The sequence below is a fragment of the Amblyraja radiata genome, chromosome 13 (assembly GCF_010909765.2).
Source record: "Amblyraja radiata isolate CabotCenter1 chromosome 13, sAmbRad1.1.pri, whole genome shotgun sequence".
NCBI lineage: Eukaryota > Metazoa > Chordata > Chondrichthyes > Rajiformes > Rajidae > Amblyraja > Amblyraja radiata.
Window position 1 is genome coordinate 6,255,617 of NC_045968.1, and position 22,823 is coordinate 6,278,439.

Consider the following 22,823-nt stretch of genomic DNA (forward strand, 5'->3'; position numbering starts at 1 on the left):
GTTAAAGAATTTCCACCTTCAAAACAATTTCCAACCTGTGTTCCCCAAGGCTTCTTTTACATTTTAGTTATTGCTAACTTCCACTGGATGTTAGCCTATATGCAATTCAAGAAAGTATTCAGTAAAGGTTCACAATTTCACCACCATTTAAGTGACTTCTATAAAAATTTAACTAGATCAACAAGAAATGTTCCACCGTTAAAGAATTTATGCTGAACCTAATACAGGTGCACAACCTTTTATCCGAAAGCCTTGGGACCAGACACTTTTCGTAATTCAGAATTTGTCGGTCTTCGGAATGGAAATTTTTTAGCGTAGATTTTAATGGCTGGCTCAGTGGTAGAGTGCTCGGCTCATATCCGCAAGGTCGCGAGTTTGCGCCTTGATCCTGGCAGTTACTCGATCGCGAGTTTGAGTCTTCAATGTCGTTTTTTCTTGCAGAATAAATGTTTGTATGAAATACAGTGTAGGAGAAGTGTACTGACTATGTGGGCAGAACTTTGGAAGTGATTGCCCACCAGTCTAAAAAGCCGCTGTGTCTCCCTGTCCCTGGGATAGCAGGGGGCGATCAAACAGCACAATACCCCCCTCCCCCTCCAACTCCAGAGGAATCCACTCCCCGATGGGCCGCTACCAAAGATCATAGAGGAGCTCCTCTATGATCTTTGGCCGCCACAGCAACAAAGCCCGAGCTGCGCCCCCTCATCCGCCACCCCAAGAACAAGACGTACCTTGCACACCATCAGCTTCTGCCCCTACGTGTTCCTCTGGAGTTGGAGCGGGGCTGGGCTGGAGTTGCTGCTGGCTGTGGGTCTCTTGGATCTCCGTGCTTGCAGTGGGCCTGGGGGTCGGTGGGCGGCGGTGGGAGCTGTGGACCTACGGACCTACCTCCGTGGAGCTAGCCAGCTTCGGAGCGTGGAGAGTTGCGGGGGCGAGCTGCTGCGACCCGACTCCGGTGGATGGTGACACCGGGAGCTCGCGGGTCTCCGGTGGGAGACCGCTTTGCAGGGCACCGGCAGCGGCGACTTCTCCCGCCCGAATTACGGGGTTGAGAGCAAACATCATAGAGGTTGAGAGTGACCTGGAGGGGGGCCTTACAACGCCCGGCGCGGCTGTAAATTGCCGCGGACTTGCTAGCGCCCGCCGGGGGCTCCAACATCAAGACCGGGGCAGGGCCCTACATCTCCCGGCGTGGCTTTGAGTGGCCGCTCCCCGATGGGCCCCTACGACGCCCCGAGCTGCGCCCCGTCATCCGCAACCCAGGTTCCTCTGTAGTTGGAGTGGGGCTGGGCTGGCCTGCTGTTGGCTGTGGGTCTCTGGGATCTCCGTGCTTGCGGTGGGCCTGGTGGTCGGTGTCCAATTGGTCCTGACACGGTCCTGCTGCAATCGCCGACGTGAAGACAGTGCAAAGCCCCTGCGCCGGTGCAGTGGGCGGGGAGCTGGAGAGGGGAGGGAAGGGGTCACACACATGGCCGGGAAGCAGAGGGGTGTAGGTGGGGTGATACTGAAGCGAGCGACAATCTGCTGCTGCCTGCCCCGCTGAGTTAAAAAGTTCCCACGCAAGACTCACGAAACACTGTATATCGTGAGTCTACCGTGGGAACTTTTTAATTCAGCGGGCAGGCAGCAGCATATTATCAATTATTAACCCTCCCGAGCAATATACCCTCATCTTCTCTTTTATGAATGGGGATTTAGTTCCCCTTTCTTCGAGGACCGACCGGAGGTTCCGCTGTCACCTCTGCGGGCCGCCCTCGGTGAATGTTTTCAAGGACCTTTCTTCAAGGACCGAAAAAATGGCCGCTATTCGGAGGTTTTCGTTATTTGGATCTTCGGATAAAAGGTTGTGCACCTGTATACCATTTATTATCTATCCAAGTATTCTGTCAGTTTACCTTGATAACAAATCCCAGGTACATCCCAAAAAGTAATACCAAAGGAAAATTAAAAACACTGCCCATGCTGGAAGACTGAGAATCAGAATATGCTAGAAGCACTCAATATGTCAGGCAGCGTCCAAGCAAAAAGAAAATGTTTGAACATTTTTCATCAGAACTGGGAAAGACAGCAAGCAAGTTAGTTTAATTAGCAGAGAAGGTGGGGAAGGATGGATAAGACAAAATAAGTGTACACTCTCATAGGACAAGGCCAATATTACCGATAAGATACGTTGAGGTCAGTAATTATTGGGATAAAGAGGGCAGTTAGAAAATTAGAACAAAGGCTAAGAGCAGTTGTAGTGTGAGAAAATAAAGGATCGTGAAAAGAGTAAAACACAGGGCTGACTACGTGACATATCCACTAGGTTAGGCTGTGTAATGCGAAGAGAACGAGAGCAAGAGCAAACTGAGACACTCCCTCAACACCAGCAAGACAAAGTAGTTAAGTTATTGACTTCAGGAAATAAGGTGGCGTATACGCCCTAGTCATCATCAATGGTGCGGAGGTGGAGATGGTCGAGAGCTCCAGAATCCGAGGTGTAAATATCACCAGCAATTTGTCCTGGACCAACCACATTGAAGGTACCACCAGAAAGCACAGCAATGCCTCGATTTCCTCAGATTACTTAAGTTTGGCAGGTCTCCAACAATCTTCCCCAACTTTTACAGTTGCACTGTAGTAATCATCCTATCAGGATGTGTCACATATCTGTTTGGCAATAGTTATATCGAAGACAGCAAGAAATTGCAGTGTTGTGCATGTAGCCCAATCCATCGCAAACCAGCCTACCCCCATCGACTCCATCTACACTTTACATTGCCTTGGGAAAGTAACCAACATAATCAAAGAACATTTATACCTCAAAATAGACACAAAAAGCTGGAGTAATTCAGCTGGTCAAGCAGCATCTCTGGAGAAAAGGAATAGGTGAGGTGAGGTCTCCTCAACATTTATACCTCTGTCATTCCCTCTTCTTCCCTCCTCCAGTTAGCCAGAAGATGCAAAAGCTTAAAAGCACATTCCACCAGATTCAGGAACACTTCTTTCTTGCTTTTATCAGACTAATAAACAGTTTTCAAGTACGCTGCAGGTGTAGTCCAGATCTCCCAACCTAGCGAGTGATGTACTTTATTTTTGCACCTTCTCTGTAACTAACCCTATAACATTATAATATTATATTCTGCACTCTGGTCATTTTATCTTGCAATACCTGTTGGATAGGATAGCATGTAAACAAACCTTTTCACTATATCTCAGTAGAGGTGACAATAATAAACCCACAACAATATCAAGATCTTTGTTATATGTCTAAAGCGGCCTTTTCACGGGGCGACTTGACGCAAGAGTTAACCGGAGTTTAACATCGTGGGAACCTCGTGCGATAACAGTACGGCATTCGTGGACCACCGTGGACCACGGTAGCGCTAACGGCAGGTCATCGTGTAACTTGGTCACTCGGGAGAAAATTCAAGAAAGTTTGAATTTCTCCAAGATTGACTTGTACACTTGTGGTTGAATATTGCAACATTATATGAACGTAGTGGCCAGTGCGATATCCGTAATAACTCTTGCGGGTACCGTGGGAACTCCTGCGAACGGTGAACCCGGAAGCTGGACAGAGGGGACAGAAGGTGAGTAAAAATTATCTTCTGTGGGATTGAATTTAAAAAATAAATAAAAATAAAGATTTGCATCCGCATATGGACATCAACTTATTCATGAGTTATGTTAATGAGATTCAAGAAAATAACTATAATCTTTAAAAGGGACTTTAAAAGGGACTTTACTGAAAGGTTACGCATTTTTATGGTCCGTGAGAAATTTTTCACATGTACTTCTTTGAGAGATACAGCTCGAAGTCCTCGGGTCCAGGGGTCCGGAACGCTACCAATCAATGTTGTACAGAGACCCGTGTAAGGAGTGAACTGCACATGCTGGTTTAAACCGAAGACAGACACAAAAAGCTGGAGTAACTCAGCGAGTCAAGCAGCATCTCTGGAGAAAAATAGCTGATGTTTCGGGACGAGACACATCTTCAGACTCAATTCCGATTAGGATGTCTGAAGAAGGGTTCCGATTCGAATCGCCACCTATTCTTTTTCTCCAGAGATGCTGCCTGACCCGCTGACTTACTCCAGCTTTTTATGTTTTTCTTCCCAGATCTGACTTACCTGCTGAGTTACACCAACATTTTGTGTCCTTCTGTGCGTATTAAACAGCATTAACCAGCGTCTGCAGTTCCTTTAGACATTACCTAACTTCAGATTTTAGAGATATAGCGCGTGGGAACTCCTGCGAACGGTAAACCCGGAAGCTGGACAGAGGGGACAGAAGGTGAGTAAAACAGGTGGTCTCAATATCGACAAGGGAACATGTGTCCTTCGAGGACGTCCCACCTAATTGTCATTGTTGGATAATCTTTTTAACAGGAACACTTGGGGGGGAGTCGAGGGAGAGGAGGGGGAGACAGATGGGGGTGTCTTCATTTACTGGCGGCGGGTGTCTGTCACTGAAACAGGCAGGTGAGATTTCACATCCACCTTGTGTGTGCCTCTCTCTCTCTCTCCCTCCCTCTTACACAGGCTGAGAGACTCTGCCTCTGTGAGTGTACGTCTCTTTCTCCCCCTCTCCCACACACAGTAAGACCGAGGTACTGTGCTCAGTCCATCTGTGTCTCCCACATACACAGTAAAATATGTCTCCAAATGAGCCAATTCAACCAAGGGAGGATATATATAGTGTGTGAAAAAAAAAGTTACATCATTTGTGTCACGTGTAGTTCACGATGTTCATTCAAGATTTAACGCGAAAGCTCGGGAAACGGACAAGTCACTCGCACAAATAACAGAAATGCCGAGTACCGTGGGAACTCTTTATCTACCCCCGTTATATCGTGCGAGACTCGTGCTGGACCACGACCTCTTCACTCTGGTGACATCTTGCGTCAACTCGCCCCGTGAAAAAGCCCCATAATAATGAAATAGCAAGAGCACAGGTGCAGCATGTTCCCGTTGAAGGATGATGGGCAAGTCTGGCATGTTTAGATAACCATGATTGAAGAGAGCAAAAGGAGGCATGTCAGATTTAGGCAGTTGGGATCTAGCGAATCCCTCCACCAATATAAGAAGTGTAGGAGTAAATTAACGTCATCAATTGGGTGGGCAAGAGGACAACATAAAATGCATCAGGCAGGCAAGTTTAGGAAAATTCTAAGAGATTCTACAGGGACATTAAGCACAAACATGTAGACCAGGTAGAGATGGATAATGTTACAGAATGTTAAATAACTAATTTGATGATGGGTACCATGTGAAAAGATCAGAAGCTCATCTCATGTTAAATAAGAAACTGAGTTTGCAGAATCTAATTCAAACTTTGTTATCAATTACAAATAGTGGGCTAAATTGTGCCAAGTCAACTATATAAATGTAATTCAGGGCATACCCTGTAAATAAGGATGCCTGGAACTTACTGACAGATCCCAAGGACGGCACAGAATAGTTTGCTCCATCACTGCATGCAATGCACCAGTCTGGAGAAATCACCACTCAGATCCTGTGCCACATAAGACTCAAGGATACCAAACTACAACAATTTCAAAGGTGATAGTAGACCTATGAAGTCACAGCAAGGAGAAAGGTAAAAATTACACTTATTTTATTTGCACATCTTCTTGATTAATCATATTTACTTTTTAAATGTTTATTTCTGAATGATTTATCTTTTTAAATAAATTTAGACTTTCACATTGGGCAAGTGCAACGTATGTATTGGCAAATGCTTCCAAAGAAACTGCCAATGAATTATGTGCATGAGGGACAAACATTCATACATTGCTACTTCTGCAAGGAAACATGTCCATGTTGAATAGTATCAAACACCATGCGTGGGAAAAGTCAAATTCCTACGGATCATGTATTGGTAGATGTGGATGAAACGGGAGTCGATGTTGAATGCTGCAGAGTGGTGGAGGTGGTTCCAAAAGGAGATTCAGGACAAGTGATACTTCACTAATGCAACAGAAAAGATGATGTACGGAACTCAGGGAAAAGGAGGCCTTTGAATGGAGGTAAACAACTCAAAACTAGTATTAAAATGTCTTTAGTTTAGTTTATTATTATTGTCTCGTGTACAGAGGTATAGTGAAACGCTTTTTTGTTACGTGCTATCCAGTCAGTGAAAAGACTATACACGATTACAATCAAACCACCCACAGTGCACAGACTTGAACATTTAAGTAATTGATTCAATTAAAAAGGCACATTTTGTTTGATATAACTCAAATACTTGGCCAGCTAAAACATTTTATAAACGGTATTTCTCAGCTAATGTACTTCCAAAAATGAAATCTAAATTCAAATGGAGGCCAAAAGGCTTGTCAGTATCAATTATAATTTGAATCAGACTTTATTTGTAATTCTTGAAAGGCTCGATTGACCAAAGTCATATTTTTGTTAGATAATAGTTTATGCATTACAATAGGAAATAAAGGCTAACAAAATCTAAAGAAACCAAAATTAAAAAGGAAAAGAATAATTCCAAAGCTGGAAATATGAAACATAGCCAAATGTGAATTTAAAAAAAATTAACTTAGGCAACACAGAAACAATTAATATTTCAGGTTAATTGACTTTCTGACAAAATAATCCAAAATGTTAATTCAGTTTCACTCTCCACAAAAGTTGACATCTAAATATTTAAAAGCCATAGATGTTATATATCCAAAATAAATGTCATTCTGCATACACATTTTCACATCTCTAGAATCCTCTTCTGTCACTCACAAGAGCAACACAATTTCAATTGCCAACTCTTTTTTACAACCTAGATAAAATAATCAGTTCCATTATTCCAGTCCCCAAGTAAAATAAAATGATCTGTCTCAATGATTACTGCCCAATAACTCTAACATCAACCATAATGAGGTAGATAAAATGCTGGAGTAACTCAGCAGGACAGGCAGCATCTCTGGAGAGAAGGAATGGGTGACGTTTCGGGTCGAGACCCGTCTTCAGACCCAACTCTTTAACCATAATGAGGTGTTCTGCGCTTGTCTTCTGGATATTCTAGAAACTTGCACACCGGAACAATCGGCCTATGGATGATGCCATCACTCTTGCAATCAAGTCAAGTCAAGTCACATTTATTTATATAGCACATTTAAAAAACAACTCTCGTTGGCCAAAGTGCTTTACATTTGTTATAAGAATAGCACTACAAAACAAACTACATACATATATACATGTAGCCCTCACTCAGAGGACGTCAGGAAAGGCTTGGTAGTATAGATAAGTCCTTAGTCTTGACTTAAAAGAGTCGATGGAGGGGGCAGTTCTGATGGGAAGGGGGATGCTGTTCCACAGTCTAGGGGCTGCAACCGCAGCCTAGACCGTGGGATATTCAGCAGCCCCAAGTCGGCCGATCTGAGGGGCCTGGAGGTGGAGTGGTGGGTGAGAAGACTTTTTATGTAGGTGGGGGCAAGCCCATTGAGGGCTTTGTAGACATGGAGGAGGATCTTGAAGTTTATACGGAACCGCACAGGGAGCCCATGGAGAGAGGCCAGGGTGATGTGGTCCCTTGAGACATTCATATCAGGATGCTATTCATCAACAACAGATCAACCTTTAACACCATAATTCCAAATTAGATTCTTTATAAATTTTAAACCTTAGCTTGGGGACCTCCATCGGCAATTGGCTTCCGGTCTTCCTGACTGGCAGACCTGTAGGTTAGAATTGGACATAACACTTCCTTCATCCTGACCCTCAACACTGGCGCCCCTCAGGTTTGTCCTGGTCTGTTCTTTGCTCTGCTCCCTGTACACCCTTGACCATGTGGCCAAGTACGATATGATAAACTTTATTCATCCCCAGAGGGAAATTGGCTTGCCAACATCACAACACACAACGTACACAAAAACTTGAAATTAAAAGTGAAAAAAAGGACAAGTGACTGTTTGCTGACTGCACAAACCGGAACGCACGAACAAACAAACGAACACAGGCTTATCCCCTGGGTAGAGGATTCTAATACCACAGTGCTACCGCCCCTCCCCCCCCCCTTGTTTTCCCACCATCCCTCACGGTGGTCCCCCCACACTGGGCCCCCATTGTTCTCCACTGCACACGCACCCCCCCCCCCCCCCAGGCCCTCCATTGTTATTCACGCCGGTCACCCCACGCCAGATCCCCATTCTTCCCCCTCTCCCCCCCCCTCACGCTTCACTGTCACCGAGGTTCCGCCACCGCCGAGGCTCCACCACCCCCGCGGCTTCCGCTCTCTCCAACGGTGAAGCTGCTCCAGACAGGCCTCGCCGCCCGGCTTCTCCGCAGTCCCCTGGGAGGCCTGTGGGACGAGTCGGGCCTACCGCGGCACGTTCCGGGCGTCGGCGTCGCGGTTGTTCAGCGTGTGGATTGGGCCCGCGAGCAATGCTCCCCGGGACACTCCCGCCACCCGCGCGGCTCCTGGGGACAACGCCAACTCCATCTTTAAGTTCACTGATAACATCACCATTGTCAGCCAGATTAACAACAATGAGACAAAGTTCAAGAAAGAGATCTTGTGATCAACAACTAAGCTCTTAACAAGATGAAATGAGAATCTATTCTCAATCATGGTCATAACACAAAATTATTGGGAAAATTAAAACATCTGCAAACCAGACCACCACTTATACATTATTGGAAAATCAATGTTGATTAAATTACTCCAAACGTTAATCTAGTTCGTCCTAACTTCCAACACTAATGGCAGAAGTCAGTTAATCGCAAACACATTCCACATACAAACCCAATCCAGTAATTGTCAGAAATCAAATACCCTTTTAACCAATATACTCTAAATTTCTAAATGCCAAAAGGTGAATTACACAACTTTTGACCTGCATATAGTAAAATTTGATAATGTATTAATAATAGATATAGTGACATCATGGCACAATCAATAAAGTGACACATAAATAGTAGAATAACAAAGGTTTGGTTCAGTCTGACCACTCGTGTAATGGTATAAATGTTGATAACACTGGAGCTAAAGCAGTAAAAGCTGCTACCTCACTGCTCAGGCAACCCAAATCGAATCCTAACCTCAGGTGTTTTCTACGCACAGGAAGCACACCCTCCCTCACTGCAGTTTCACTTGCCTGCATCTGATTACTCTCACATCCCAAAGATGCACTAGTAGTAAAATTTATTAGTGTACCTATTACTTGTGTCTAACACAGGTGAGCAGTTGGAGAATCCGGGAAGTATTGATGGGCAACGGGTTACAAAATTTCAGTGAAATAAGTGGGGTCCTCCAGAACCAATGATATGCTGTTTATGGACACGGGATTTTTATTCTTCACCCCCTCCCCCACCGACTTCTTCCCCATGGACTAAGGAAATGAAAAATGTTCAAGGAGTGGAATGAATGACTGAATGCAATGCATTCCAAAATACTTTCTAGGATATCCTTCAGAATTGGGCAGTATAGTGGCACTGCTGGTAGAGCTGCTGCTTCACAGCCCTGGTGACCCGGGTTCAATCCTGACTTCAGGTGTGGTCTGTGTGGATTATGCACGTTCTCTCTATGGCTGTGTGGGTTTCCTCTGGGTGCTTTGGTTTCCTCCCACACCTCAAAGATGTGCGGGTTTGTAGGTTAAGTGGCCACTGTAAATTGTCCTTGGTGTGTAGGGAGTGGATGAGTAAGAGGGATAATGTAAACTAGTGTGTACAGGTTATTGACGGTTGGCGTGGACTCGGTGGGCCAAGGGGCCTGCTTCCATGCTGTATCTCGAAGGTAGACTAAATTTGAAGAGATATGGTTGAACACAGGTGAAATTAGAGTGGCAGTGTCCAGATTTTGGGCAACCAGTACAAAAACAATTTTTAATCCCACCATGGTATCTGGGGATTATCCAAGTGATCATGAATTTAAATGTCTAGTATTAGTTATGGTGATCATGTAACAACAGGTTGCTGTTAATATAAATCAGCTTCATTTGTGCCCGTCAGGGAAGAAAATTTGCCATTCTTAAACTGTTGAACCTGATGCCGCTCCAATCCCATCAACGTGGTTGACTTTTATATGGCAATGAGAATAACACATAGTGCAAAGATATAAATACACCAAGGAAAAAATGTTCTACATGCTTTCAAAGTCTTAAAGTGAATGTCTTAAAGAGGTTTCTATAACCTTGTTGCATCTACCTTTGTAATGGAATGGAAAATGTTAATTAAAAAAATGTTTCACAAAGGACTGGGAACCTAACAACTATATTTTTTTGGGCTGGCACAGTGGCGCAGCGGTAGAGTTGATGCCTTATAACGCCAGAGACTCAGGTTCGATCGTGACTTTGGGTGCAGTCTGGGTGGAGTTTGTATGTTCTCCCTGTGACCGTGTGGGTTTTCTCCAGATGCACCAGTTTCCTCCCACATTCCAAAGATGTACAGGTTTGTAGGTTAATTTTCTTCGGTAAAATTGTAAATTGTTACTAGTATGCAAGATAGTGCTAGTGTATGGGGTGATCGCTTGTCGGCACGCACTCATGGACTAAAGGGCCAATTTCCATGCTGTATTTCTAAAGCCTACAGTGGATTTTGTCCACGAGTTTCCATGAGGTTATTAATAAAGGTTATACACAAAATATTATTAGTACGTTGAGAGCAGACCATATGACTTAGATGGTAGTCTAAGACTATTTGCTAAGTCAGAGACTAACAGCAAACAAACAATTTAGTCCCTTACTGAGAGGACTGTATCCAATCTTGATTACTTGAAATCCCTATAGTAAACTCTAATAATCCAGATGAAGAGGCAAGAAATCAACCATCCAATTAAAAATGTCAGTGGATCATTTGATGCAATACACAGGAAGTGGTATTTTCAGGTGTCAAATCTAGACCATATGAATTAGTTAATATAGCAAATATAGAATCAGTCAAATCACTTGCAAAAATTAAATACTTTCATTGTGAAAAAAAGATTAGTTGAATATACACTGCAATTACATAATTTTCAGATAAGATCCCACTTTTCAACACATACTAAAATACGGATACTATAAAGGCAGTACATCCTCTCAGCTGTCAAGTGTTCTGGCAACCATCCAGACTCAAAAAAATGTCTAAGAAGGAACTGCAGATGCTGGAAAATCGAAGGTACACAAAAATGCTGGAGAAACTCAGCGGGTGCAGCAGCATCTATGGAGCGAAGGAAACAGGCAACGTTTCTGGCCGAAACCCTTGGGGTTCGGCCCGAAACGTTGCCCATTTCCTTAGCTCCATAGATGCTGCTGCACTCGCTGAGTTTCTCCAGCAGTTTTGTGTACCTTCAAAAAAATGTCTGCTGGCCTCATGCACATCTAAATGCACGTTCTTGTGTGAATTTAAGATATTCAGGACTCACTCACAAAATCAAAATTAGTAAATGGCCTTCAGGAAAATTAAAAATAGAAGATCTTTTTTTAAATATCTTAATTGAAGTTAAAGTTGACTATATGCCAATCTTTTTTGTAACAAATTAGAAAATTCAATCCTTGATACACATTGTTTCCAATTCAACCCCATTTTGGACTAATGGAATACATTTCAGTATCACAATTACTAATCCAGTAATAAAGCTATAAATGTTTTAACAAAGAATTGCATATGCTGGCTATACACAGGACACAAAGTGCTGGAGTGCCTGGGGAGGAGGGTGGTTGGGGGGTGATGGAGTGGGGGGCGAGAGTGACTGACCTTGACATCAAGAAGGCATTTAAACAAGTATGTTTCCAGGATTCCTTGATGACAAAGTCAATGAACATTTGGGATGGAGTCATATCTCACTCTTGCTGTTGATGGAGGTCAATCACCCCAACCCCAGGATATCATTCCAAGAGCTCCTTGGGTGAGCATCCTTGCATAGCTGCCTCATCGCCATCTTTGTCCCTTTACTAAGCCAGAAGTAGGCTGGTTTGCCAATGATTACACAATGTTCAGTTCTATTCAGAACTCCTCAGCATAAATCAATCCATAATTATGTGCAGAAAGGTCCTTGGGACTATTAAAGAATAGAGAGATCTTAGTATGCATGTCCAAAAGTCCATGAAGTTGGCAGCGCAGATTACGGCAGCATACAGGATGCTGGCCTTCATAAATCAGAGCATTGAACAGATGAGCAGAGGGCTTGTGCTCCAACTTTATAAAACATTGGTCAGCACTCAGCTGGAGTAATGCATACAGTTCTGGTCACCAAGGTCGAGGAAGGATGTAATAACACTAGATAGGGTAAACATGAGATTCAACAGAATGTTTCATGGATGGAGTATTTTAATTATGAGGAGACTAGATCTGTATTCCCTGGAGCAGGTTAGGATGGGAAATGACTGAGGATTATAGATATGGTAGACTTCAGGGTTCTTTTCCCTTTATCACAGGTGAATAAAACTAGAGGACATGGATTTAAGGGAAGAGTCAAGAGATTTGGATAGATTTTGAGAGGAGGATTTTTACTCAGAGAGTGATGAATATCTGGATTGCATTGCCAGACTAAGTAATGGCAGCACATTCACTAACAGCATTTAAGATGTGCTGGATGAGTACGTGAATCGTTTGGCATCAAGGACAACAGGCCAAATGCTGGAAGATGGGATTAATACAGATGGGTGCCTGCTGGCTAGTATGGACGAGGTGGACTGAATGGTCTGTTTTCCATGCTGTATAACAGGCCATTTAAGCATGAGCATGACAGGTGACATCAATAATAGGATGTAATATTCATGTCACAGAATTGCTATGTGGTGACCACAAGTGTTTAACCACATTAAATGTCATTACTATCTCAGAATCCTTAATTTTTAGTTTAGATACAGCACGGATACAGGCTCTTCGCCCCACCGACCAGCGATCCCCACACATTAACACTCTCCTATGCACACTAGGGACAATTTACACATACACCAAGCCAATTAACCTACAAACCTGTATGTCTTTAGAGTATGGGAGGTAACCGAAGATCTCGGAGAAAACCCACGCGGTCACAGGGAGAACGTACAAACTCCGTACAGACAGCACCCGTAGTCAGAATCGAACCCAGGTCTCCGGCGCTGTAAGGCTCTACCGCCGAGCCACCGTGCCGGGCCTTTATGTTCTCAACATAATCTTAACTGGCCCATCCAACATAAATACTGCGGCTGCCAAATGGGTATTCCAGGGCATGAGACTCAACTTTGTATTTCCATTTGGTACAGGAGACCATTTCAGCCAAAGTCTGTGCCAGCTCATAGAGGAATCCCACTCTCTCATCAATCTCCCATGCAAACTCCCAACACACCAAAACCTTTCCACCAACTACAAGGCACAAGTCAGAAATGTGTTGCAACTTGTCTGGATGATTGCACTCCAGCAACAATCAGGATGCTCAACTCCGAACAAAGCAACTTCCTTGATTGGCAGCCCAACCACCACCCTAAACATTCAGTTCTTCCATCATCAGCATGTGCCTGCTACAAAATGCATCTCTGTTATATTTCATAAATTATTGCTGCATCTCTATCGAACTCTAAAATCCTAAAACCTTGCTCCAGTGAAAAATACTCCATATAGCTTTACGTGGTCATCTTAATCTTCTGCAGCTTTAAAATCTATGTGCATACACATCTATAACTCGTAATGTTCCAGTCTTAAGAATTTGCCATGTTGGGCTTATTTCCCTTCTTTCATCCTCAGAAATTTGGGGATTTTAATTAAATCTGGCTTCCCATGCTCTGTATTTTGCAACTGCTACATTATTTTGTCTAATCCCACTTTCTAGATGTTCCCATTCATTGATTAATCAGATACCCTTGTTTATACCAAAGTCACCCTGATTTCACAACAGCAGAGATATCCTCTCACCAACCTTCCTATAGTTTAACAAGCTTCTATTGTCGCTGTCCCAGCTTTGACAATGGGAACCTAAAATGTTAATTATTTCTCTTCCCACAGATGCAGCCAAACCTGCTGAGCATTTTCAGCAATTTTTGCTTTTATTTCAGTGATAGTACGCATTGTCTAAATCTAGATCAAACTGATAAAGTAACAAAGTTCGTTTTACTTAAAAAACAATTATGTGTCAAACAGGCAATGAAAACTGTCAGGGAAGATCAGAAAATTCCTTGATTTTTTCCAAATATTTTAAAGATTTACAGTTTGCTTAAGCTCAGTGTATTAGGCTGGATGAGCAGAAGCTTTGGAGATTTTAAGCTGATTGGAGCTGTCTGTCCAAAGCATAACAACTGTAGCACATAAGAACAGTTTAAATGAGATGCTTAAATCAGGCTGACATGTATGGCTGTTACTTGTCACTTAGAAAAGCAACAGAAAATACAAAGGGAGAGAGATTCCATCCCACTCAGAGTTTTATCAAAACATGAACAGGTCTCAGGTGGTGTTGCTCAAAGCAAACCAGATCCAAGCTGTAACAGTAAAACACCAAACGTGTTGCAGTGAACCTATATCACTTTGTTACGGTACTTAAGCACCAAAAAATTGATTTTTTTTTTCTAAAAGCAGTCAAAAGTAATTTCAATTACAAGATACAAAGGACACTTATTATCACATACACCTAACGGTGTAGTGAAATTTGACTTGCCATGCAGCACACAGATAAAGATAAGACACAACATTAAAAAATTAACAATAAACATAAAAACATCCCCCCACAATGGTTCCCACTGTGAGGGAAGGCACAAAGTCCAGTCCCCATCCCATGTCCACCCAGTCGGGCCTATTGAGGTCTCCGCAGTTGCCGCTACGGAGGCCCGGTGTTCCAGGCCGTTCTCGCCGGGTGATGGTGCTCCGCCGTCGGGAGAATCCTCTCAGCGGCTTGGGGTGCCAGGAACGGCTGCCCCCTTACCGGAGACCGCGGCTTCCAAGCCGACAGGCTGCGCTGGACGGAGCACCAACACTGGCGATCTCGGCGAGAGATCCCAGGCTCCGCGAAGTTTAAGGTCAGCGCCGCCACCCCTAACAATAGTTTCATGCTGAGCTGAAAACCATAACTAATATCATTATAGACTTAAAGCGGGCTGGGCAATATTATATTTGGGAGTTGATTAAGACTAACCATGGGGTTGCATCTATCTGCGTTTAAGAGATTTGTGAAATGTAAATTCTGTTCAACTAATTTGATTGCCCCGTACAAAGCTTTCGACTTCTTTCTGATTCTGTCCTAGCAGTGCCATGCCTTCTGCAGTACAACAGGAAAATAATTTATTGGACACAAATTGCAGATGCTGGAATCTTGAGAAAAAACAGTACTAAAGAACTAAGCGGGTTAGGCAGCATATGTGGACAGAATGGGCAGATGGCATTTTGGGCCCGGGCGCTTCATCAGACTCAACTTCTTTCATGTTCGAATATCCAAATGCAACAAGCATAAGTGTAAATCAAGTACATGATCCTCCATTTCATATTGGATTACTTGCAGCCTCATGTTGCAAGATTCACTCAGTGTATTTATTAATTAGGCTGAATGAACTCAAGGTTTGGAGTGCTTGAGGAAATTTCTCAAGCTGGCTCCACACATTTCTCCAGAGGTTTCAATAGGGTCAGCCTGCTTGACCACAATTCAAAGATACAGTTGGGAAAGGACGAGCAAAGCAATGGATGGAAATGAAGAAATAAGCAAGAGGAATATGGATGGTGTAGTGGATTAGAAATATTTACATTTGGAAATTGGGATGTGTGCAATACAATAATGTTTTTACATTGTACAATGTACAAATGGGTAATGCTACTTATACAAGTGGAATCTTGGCATTTGTTGTATGGAATTTTTTAGAAATCCATAAGTTTGTTTGCATACTATATAACTCATATAAAGAGAACATTATCTGAAATTTTGTACACATAGATTTGAATCTATACATCATGTGTTTGAGCTTCTTTGAAAAGATGCTCTCACTTTTTAATCAATTAGTGCACACAAAGATTTTACGCATACACCCACTCCTCTTGTGATTTGTTATCCACAGATCTGCACACGCGTGAGGGCAACCCAAGACCTTTCCCCAAATACACAGGTACACGATTAGTGTATTTAGATATGATGATCAGTTTTCTGATCAGGTGGCAAACGGAGCTCTGCTTCTCGACTATCAAGTGGTCTTTGATTATACAGCTGCACCTTTGATCAAGATACCAAAAATGTCACCACTCCATGTCCTCCAGAGATGCTGTCTGATCTGCTGAGTCAGCACTGTATTTTACTAGAAAATAACATGAATGGGCTGTTAACATGGATTCATGAAAGGGAATTTATTTGATAAAACTCATGGAATTTAAGGTTGTAGCATTCAGAACAGATAAACGATGAATTAGACAATATGGTGCATCTGAACCTGCAGAAGGTCTCTGAACAAACAAGAGATCACAATACATAATTACAATAATTACACAATTTGAACTATGACACCATTGAGGCGTGTGTCTTCTCAGTGGACGCCTCAGGCATCCACTAAGATGGATTTCAGACACGAGGCAAGGGTCTTCGATTTACAAACTTGTTTCCCACAAAATACAGCAACCCACATTCTTTGAATGTGAATGCAGTGTATCAAAACACAGTGCATTGTGTTCAGCCTTTTTGTTTAAAAAAACTGAGCTTGATGAAACATTTTCAAGGAATAGTTTTTTCATGAATCAAGTAATTACTGTAGAGCACTAATGCTGTGAGGATTGGTCATTTGAACAGAAAACAGCAGGAATCAACGTGTCAGTTTTGGTTTGGGTGGCAATGATCAGTTGAATCATTTCTGGTGCCCCTGCCATTCACAAATTATATCAATGATTTGAATGAAGGGGTCAAGTGCAATATATCCAAGTTTGTGGATAATTAAAAGGATGTATAGCAATTCAGGCCGAGAGGAGGATGCGAGGCTTCAGAAAGATATGAATGTTTTAAATTAATAGGCAAGTACATAGCATATGGAATACAATGAAAAATTGTTTGCTGAGCTACCTCAGGAGAATAAAAATAGAACGATAATAGTTGAAATGATAAATGCACAAAAGCTGTTGTTGCTCCGAGTGACATGATTACCCTTATACATGAATCACTGAAAGTTAACAAGTATGTTTGTCAAGCAATTAGGATAACAAAAGGTACACTAGCTATTGAGCAAGAGGATTTGAGTTATATAAGCTTCTACTCTGATCACATATGTAATACTGTATACATTTGATGACCTGGAAAAGATCATCCACACATTCATCTCTCCCGCCTAGATTACTGAACTCCCTTTACACTGGCATCAGCCAATCTTCCCTGTCCCGCCTGCAACTGGTCCAAAACGCCGCAGCGAGACTCCTGACAGGCACCCGAAAAAGGGACATCACCCCGATCCTGGCCTCTCTCCACTGGCTCCCTGTGCGGTTCCGTATAAACTTTAAGATTCTCCTCCATGTCTACAAAGCCCTCAATGAGCTTGCCCCCACCTACATAAAAAGTCTTCTCACCCACCACTCCACCTCCAGGCCCCTCAGATCGGCCGACTTGGGGTTGCTGAATATCTCACGGTCTAGGCATAAGCTCAGGGGCGACCGCGCCTTTGCGGTTGCAGCCCCTAGACTGTGGAACAGCATCCCCTTTCCCATCAGAACTGCCCCCTCCATCGACTCTTTTAAGTCAAGACTAAAGACTTATCTATACTCCCAAGCCTTTCCTGACGTCCTCTGAGTGAGGGCTACATGTATATATGTATGTAGTTTGTTTTGTTGTGCTATTCTTATAACAAATGTAAAGCACTTTGGCCAACGAGAGTTGTTTTTTAAATGTGCTATAAAAATAAATGTGACTTGACTTGACTTGACATTTATAGCCTGCCTACATAAGGAAGAGCATACTTGTGATTCAGGCAATGAAGGTTCACCAGATTAATTCTGGGCACACAAAGAGAGGTTAAGCTAATGTTCAAGTTAGTTATCATTTTAGTTTTAGAGATACAGTGCGGAAACAGGTCCTTCAGCCTACCGAGTCCGGTCCGACCAGCGATTCCCGCACATTAACACTATCCTACAGTAGGGACAATTAAAAAAAAAACATTAGATGCACAGAATCTCTTGCCCAGAGTAGGGGAATCGAGAACCAGAGGACATAGGTTCAAGGTGAAGGGGAAAAGATTAAATAGAAATCTGAGAGGTAACTTTTTCACACAAAGGGTGGTGGGTGTATGGAACAAACTCCCAGATGAAGTAGTTGAGGCTGGGACTATCCCTACGTTTTAGAAATAGTTAGACAGGTACATGAATAGAACATGTTTGAAGGGATATGGACCAAGCACTGGCAGGTGGGACTAGTGTAGCTGGGACATGTTGGCTGGTGTGGGCAAGTCAGGCCGAAGGGCCTGTTTCCACACTGTATCACTCAATGACTCTATACCAAGCCAATTAATCTACAAACCTATACGTCTTTGGAGTGTGGGAGGAAACCGAAGTTCTCAGATAAAACCCACGCAGGTCACGAGGAAAATGTACAAACTCTGTACAGACAAGCCAGGATCTCTTATTGAAACGTAGAATTCTTAAGGGATGTGACAGATATGCCATTTGCCCTGTTTGGGGCACCTAGTACCAAGAGTTGGTCCTGAAATCAGGGGTCAGCCATGCATCAGAGATTAGAGAGAGATTTCTTCACCCAGAGTAATGAATGTATAGATATTCGAGTGCTGAACATATGCATGAAAAAGATCAATCGATATTGTAGATATTAAGGGAATCAGAGGAAGTGGGGTTAGTACACAAACGGAATACTGGATTATTATATTACATATGTTCATATCATGAATGATTATTATATTACATATGTTCATATCATGCATGAATGGCAGGGTAGGCTCAATATGCCAATTGGTCACAGTTGCTCTGTGTCATAAGTTTATCATTTATAGTAATACTAAGGATGACCAAATAAGTTGGCCTGTTCTGCACTTTAAAAACATCTAGTTGAGCAATTTGGATAATTGCAATTTTTTACGTTTCCCATTAAAGCCAAGCCTACCAATAGATGAATGCGATCAAAGCAATCTGGTTTCACACAACCTGTTTTCCTCATCAAAATCAGAGTAATGTATTCTATGATGTATAAATTAGTCAACAGCCGTTTTCATTATTAGAGAGGAACTGTCCTCCAAGTTTCATATTTCCTGTACAAATTACTATTATTTGTACTTGGGCAACTGTACACTGCAGATTTGACAATGGAAGTAGTAGTTTTTAAAAAATGATTAAGTAATATCAAGTCATGTTTTCAAAATAAAAACAAGCTTCACTTTCCAGTTTGAAATATCTACATTATCATTTACTGTATTTTTTTGTAAAAAGATACAATTTTAGATCTAAATTCTCCTCAAACAATGCCCCAACCCCTAAATTCCACTGAAAGTTCGATCTTTCAGGTGCACAATTCTCAAACCCAATTTATCATAACATAATCTGGGATGTCCAACCCCTAAAAGCAGCCTAGGAAAATCATCCACTAATGCAAATTTCCACAAACTACCATCTAAGTCACTGCTGAAGTGTGCCTGTTACAATATCAGCAGAACAAGGCAGAGGCTCTTTACATGAAGATTATTTTGTCTGTTCAATTTACTATCTTTTCACGGATGACACAACAAGATCAGGTAACATGCAGCTTGTGCTATAACCTGACCAAGTAAAATTAATTTAATAATGAATTACTTAAGATATTTTCAAGTCATGTGCTGTGTAAAAATAAAATCGCTATCATCTTGAAAAAACGCTGAAATGTATTTCTTGATTATTATTGTCTACACCATAAGAGAAGTCATACATGTTCTTCACACCTTTCTCCTTATTTATGAAACAGATGCTGAACAACCAAATCTCCAACAGGAACACAATTCAGGCGTCAAATAAGGCAACACCATTTGAATTCTTACACTGTAACTAAAATACAAATGTGGCAGGAAGTTGGAGTACATTGCAGCGAGCTGATCGCTGCAACACGCCATCTGCTAAAGGTAAGGGGAGTGGAGGTCATCTGGACCGAAAACTGTATAAATAGACAACAATCCACCAACTTTAGATGCACAGAGATATCCGAAGGAGTAACATTTAAAATAGAAAATTAATGCTACGCCGTAAAGCTTCCGTCTCAACGTCCTGTCATCACCAGTAACATCCCATTGTCCCGAAAATCTACGAAGATAGTAACTTAGCGGGATAGGCAGCATCTCTACCACGGACAAGACTTCTCAATAAAACGGTGTCGGAAGGAGTTGTACATGTTGCTTTCCACCGAAGATAGACACAACAAGCTGGAATAACGCAGCGGGTCAGGCCAGCATGCTTGGGGAAAATGATTAGATGAAGTTTCGGGTCGAGACCCTTCTCAATTAAAATACTTGATTGCCTTCTTTATGTGTGTGTGTGTGTGTGTGTGTTGTGTTGTTGTTGTTATTGTTAGGATGGGCTAGTGTGGAGGCAGAGGAAGTACATTAATAGCAAACAAAATCTTTTAAAAATGCACCGTGCTCGCTAAATGAAATCATCCTCGCATTTAGCAGCCAGAAAAAGCCCGAACACCCTCCCAGTTTGGCTTCCAGGGAGCCCCATGAATATTAATCAAACGACAAGGGGCCTGCTGCTGTGTTGACATCCGCAAAGCCCGGGCCCTCGATTTGAAGCTCCCGGGCCTCTGGGCCTCTCCTGCGGCCAGGCGCGTTCTGTGACCGCGGGGCCGGGTGGAAGGCCCTTACTTACAGGGAAGGCTCGTATCCTCATCTTGGTGTCTTTCTTCGTCCCAGCTTTGCCCAGGTTTGACATGTTGGCTGCTGGCTGCTCTCACATAGGACTTCACTCGAGCAGGGGGGGGGGAGGAGGAGCAGGGCAGAGAAAAGGAGACGTGGGGGGGAGGAGGGGAAGGAGCCGCCGCCGCCGGGAGGGTAACGGTGTGTTGCGGGAGCGGATGGCCGGCCTAACCGACCCCTGGGGCAGAGAGGCGGCGGCGCCGTCGACCATCAACCAGTTCCTCGGGGTCTGTTGAGGGGGAAGAATCGCAGCCCGGCGCTATGGCGGCCGACGCCCTCAGTGCGCAGGTCACCCGGACGGCCCGCCCCCCCCCTCTCTCGCGAGACTCCCCGGCGGCCTGGAGAAGGGGGAGGGGCCGGGGCGGGGGAGGGGCCGGGGGGGCGGGGCGGGCTGCCCCAGATGTCAATCACCCAGCCCGCTTTGCAGCGCCTTGGAGGAGCAACTCGCCCATGTCACTATTGCATTGTGCCCAGTGTCACTGACTGTCAGTATTACACGGTGCAGTGTCACTGGCTGTCAGTATTACACAGTGCACAGTGTCACTGGCTGTCACTATTACATAGTGCACAGTGTCACTATTACATATGCACAGTGTCACTGGCTGTCACTATTGCACAGTGTCACTGGCTGTCACTATTGCCCAGTGCACAGTTTCACTGGCTGTCACTATTCAAGTCAAGAGTCAAGAGTGTTTTATTGTAATTTGTCCCGGATAGAACAATTAAATCCTTACTTGCTGCAGCACAACAGAATATGTAAACATAGTACACTGTAAACAATATGATAACCGAGAGAAAAAAAAGTTCAGTGTGTATATATACACATACCCACAAGTACACACACACATATATATATATATATATACTAGACTAAGTAGGACCCGTTGGGTCCCAGCTTCACACTGGAGGGCTGGTCCCCCAACGCAATATTCCACCTCTTCACCAATTCCAGTGGGGGTGGGGGGGGGGGCTTTCTGGAATGCTAGCATAGGTGTTGTGGACCAAAGGGACTGGTTTCCAGAAGGCTAGTATGGACATTGTGGGCCGAATGGATTCTTGGGCTGGCAGCTCAGTCACTGCGGCCAGGCAGCTCGGTCACTCAGGCCTGGCAGCTCAGTCACTCAGGCCTGGCAACTCAGTCACTCAGGCTTGGCAGGCTGGCAGCTGAGAAACACACATACACTCACACTCACAAACACACGCATACACTCACACACACACACAAATGCACACTCACACACACACATACACTCATACACTCACACACACACACATACACTCACACACACTCACACACATACACACACCCACACAGACTCACACATACACACACATACACTCACATACACTCACACAGACTCACACACATACACTCACACACACACACATACACTCACACAAACATACTCACACACACCCACTCTGACTCACACACACACATAAACTCACACACACCCACCCAGACTCACACACACATACACACACACACTCACACTCCATATATATGACAGTAAACTTTCTTGAATCTACTTTCACGGCTGAGTACGACCTTGCCACTCTGGGGCTTCCGCAGTCAGGGGTACGTTTGCAATTAGACTTTTGGACTAAACACAGTCGGACCTAATAAAGCATTTATTCCTTCCAAACACAGTCGGACCTAATAAAGCATTTATTCCTTCCAAACACAGTCGGATCTAATAAAGCATTGTAGTTTCAAGCACAGGCAGGGCAGCAGGCCAAACAACTCATGGCATTGTCATTAAGGGCTAACAAATCATTTATTGCAAGTACATTGCAGACTCACAGCTCAATTGATTCACAGCTTAGAATGGCAGTCATGGTCACTCCCTCGCGATCTTGCAGAGTGACTGACTCACGTCCGGGGTTTTATAGTCCTACACCCCCCCCACCCCCCCCCCAACCCCCACCCCCGGAAGAGGCGTTACCTTCATCGCGGTGATTGACAGGCGAGAGGACCAATCAGCTGATCTCAAGATTTTTCAAACACTCATAACTTTTTTATTTTTCATCGATGGGAAAAATGGCTCAGCGGAGGAGGACTGTAAGATGGCCAAAAATCACAGCAATACAGGGTAGCGTTTTTTCT

General features: G+C 43.5%; 1 protein-coding gene across 1 annotated transcript in view; it reads right to left on the reverse strand.

Moving 5' to 3' along the window:
- The window catches only part of cul3 (cullin 3), a 62,045-nt gene extending 40,989 nt beyond the window's left edge, over positions 1-21,056 (reverse strand). The window contains exon 1 of the mRNA XM_033031137.1: positions 20,670-21,056. Coding sequence (XP_032887028.1) covers positions 20,670-20,732 — 63 coding nt within the window. The 5' untranslated portion in view covers positions 20,733-21,056. The remainder of the gene's footprint in view (positions 1-20,669) is intronic.
- Positions 21,057-22,823: the final 1,767 nt, after the last annotated feature.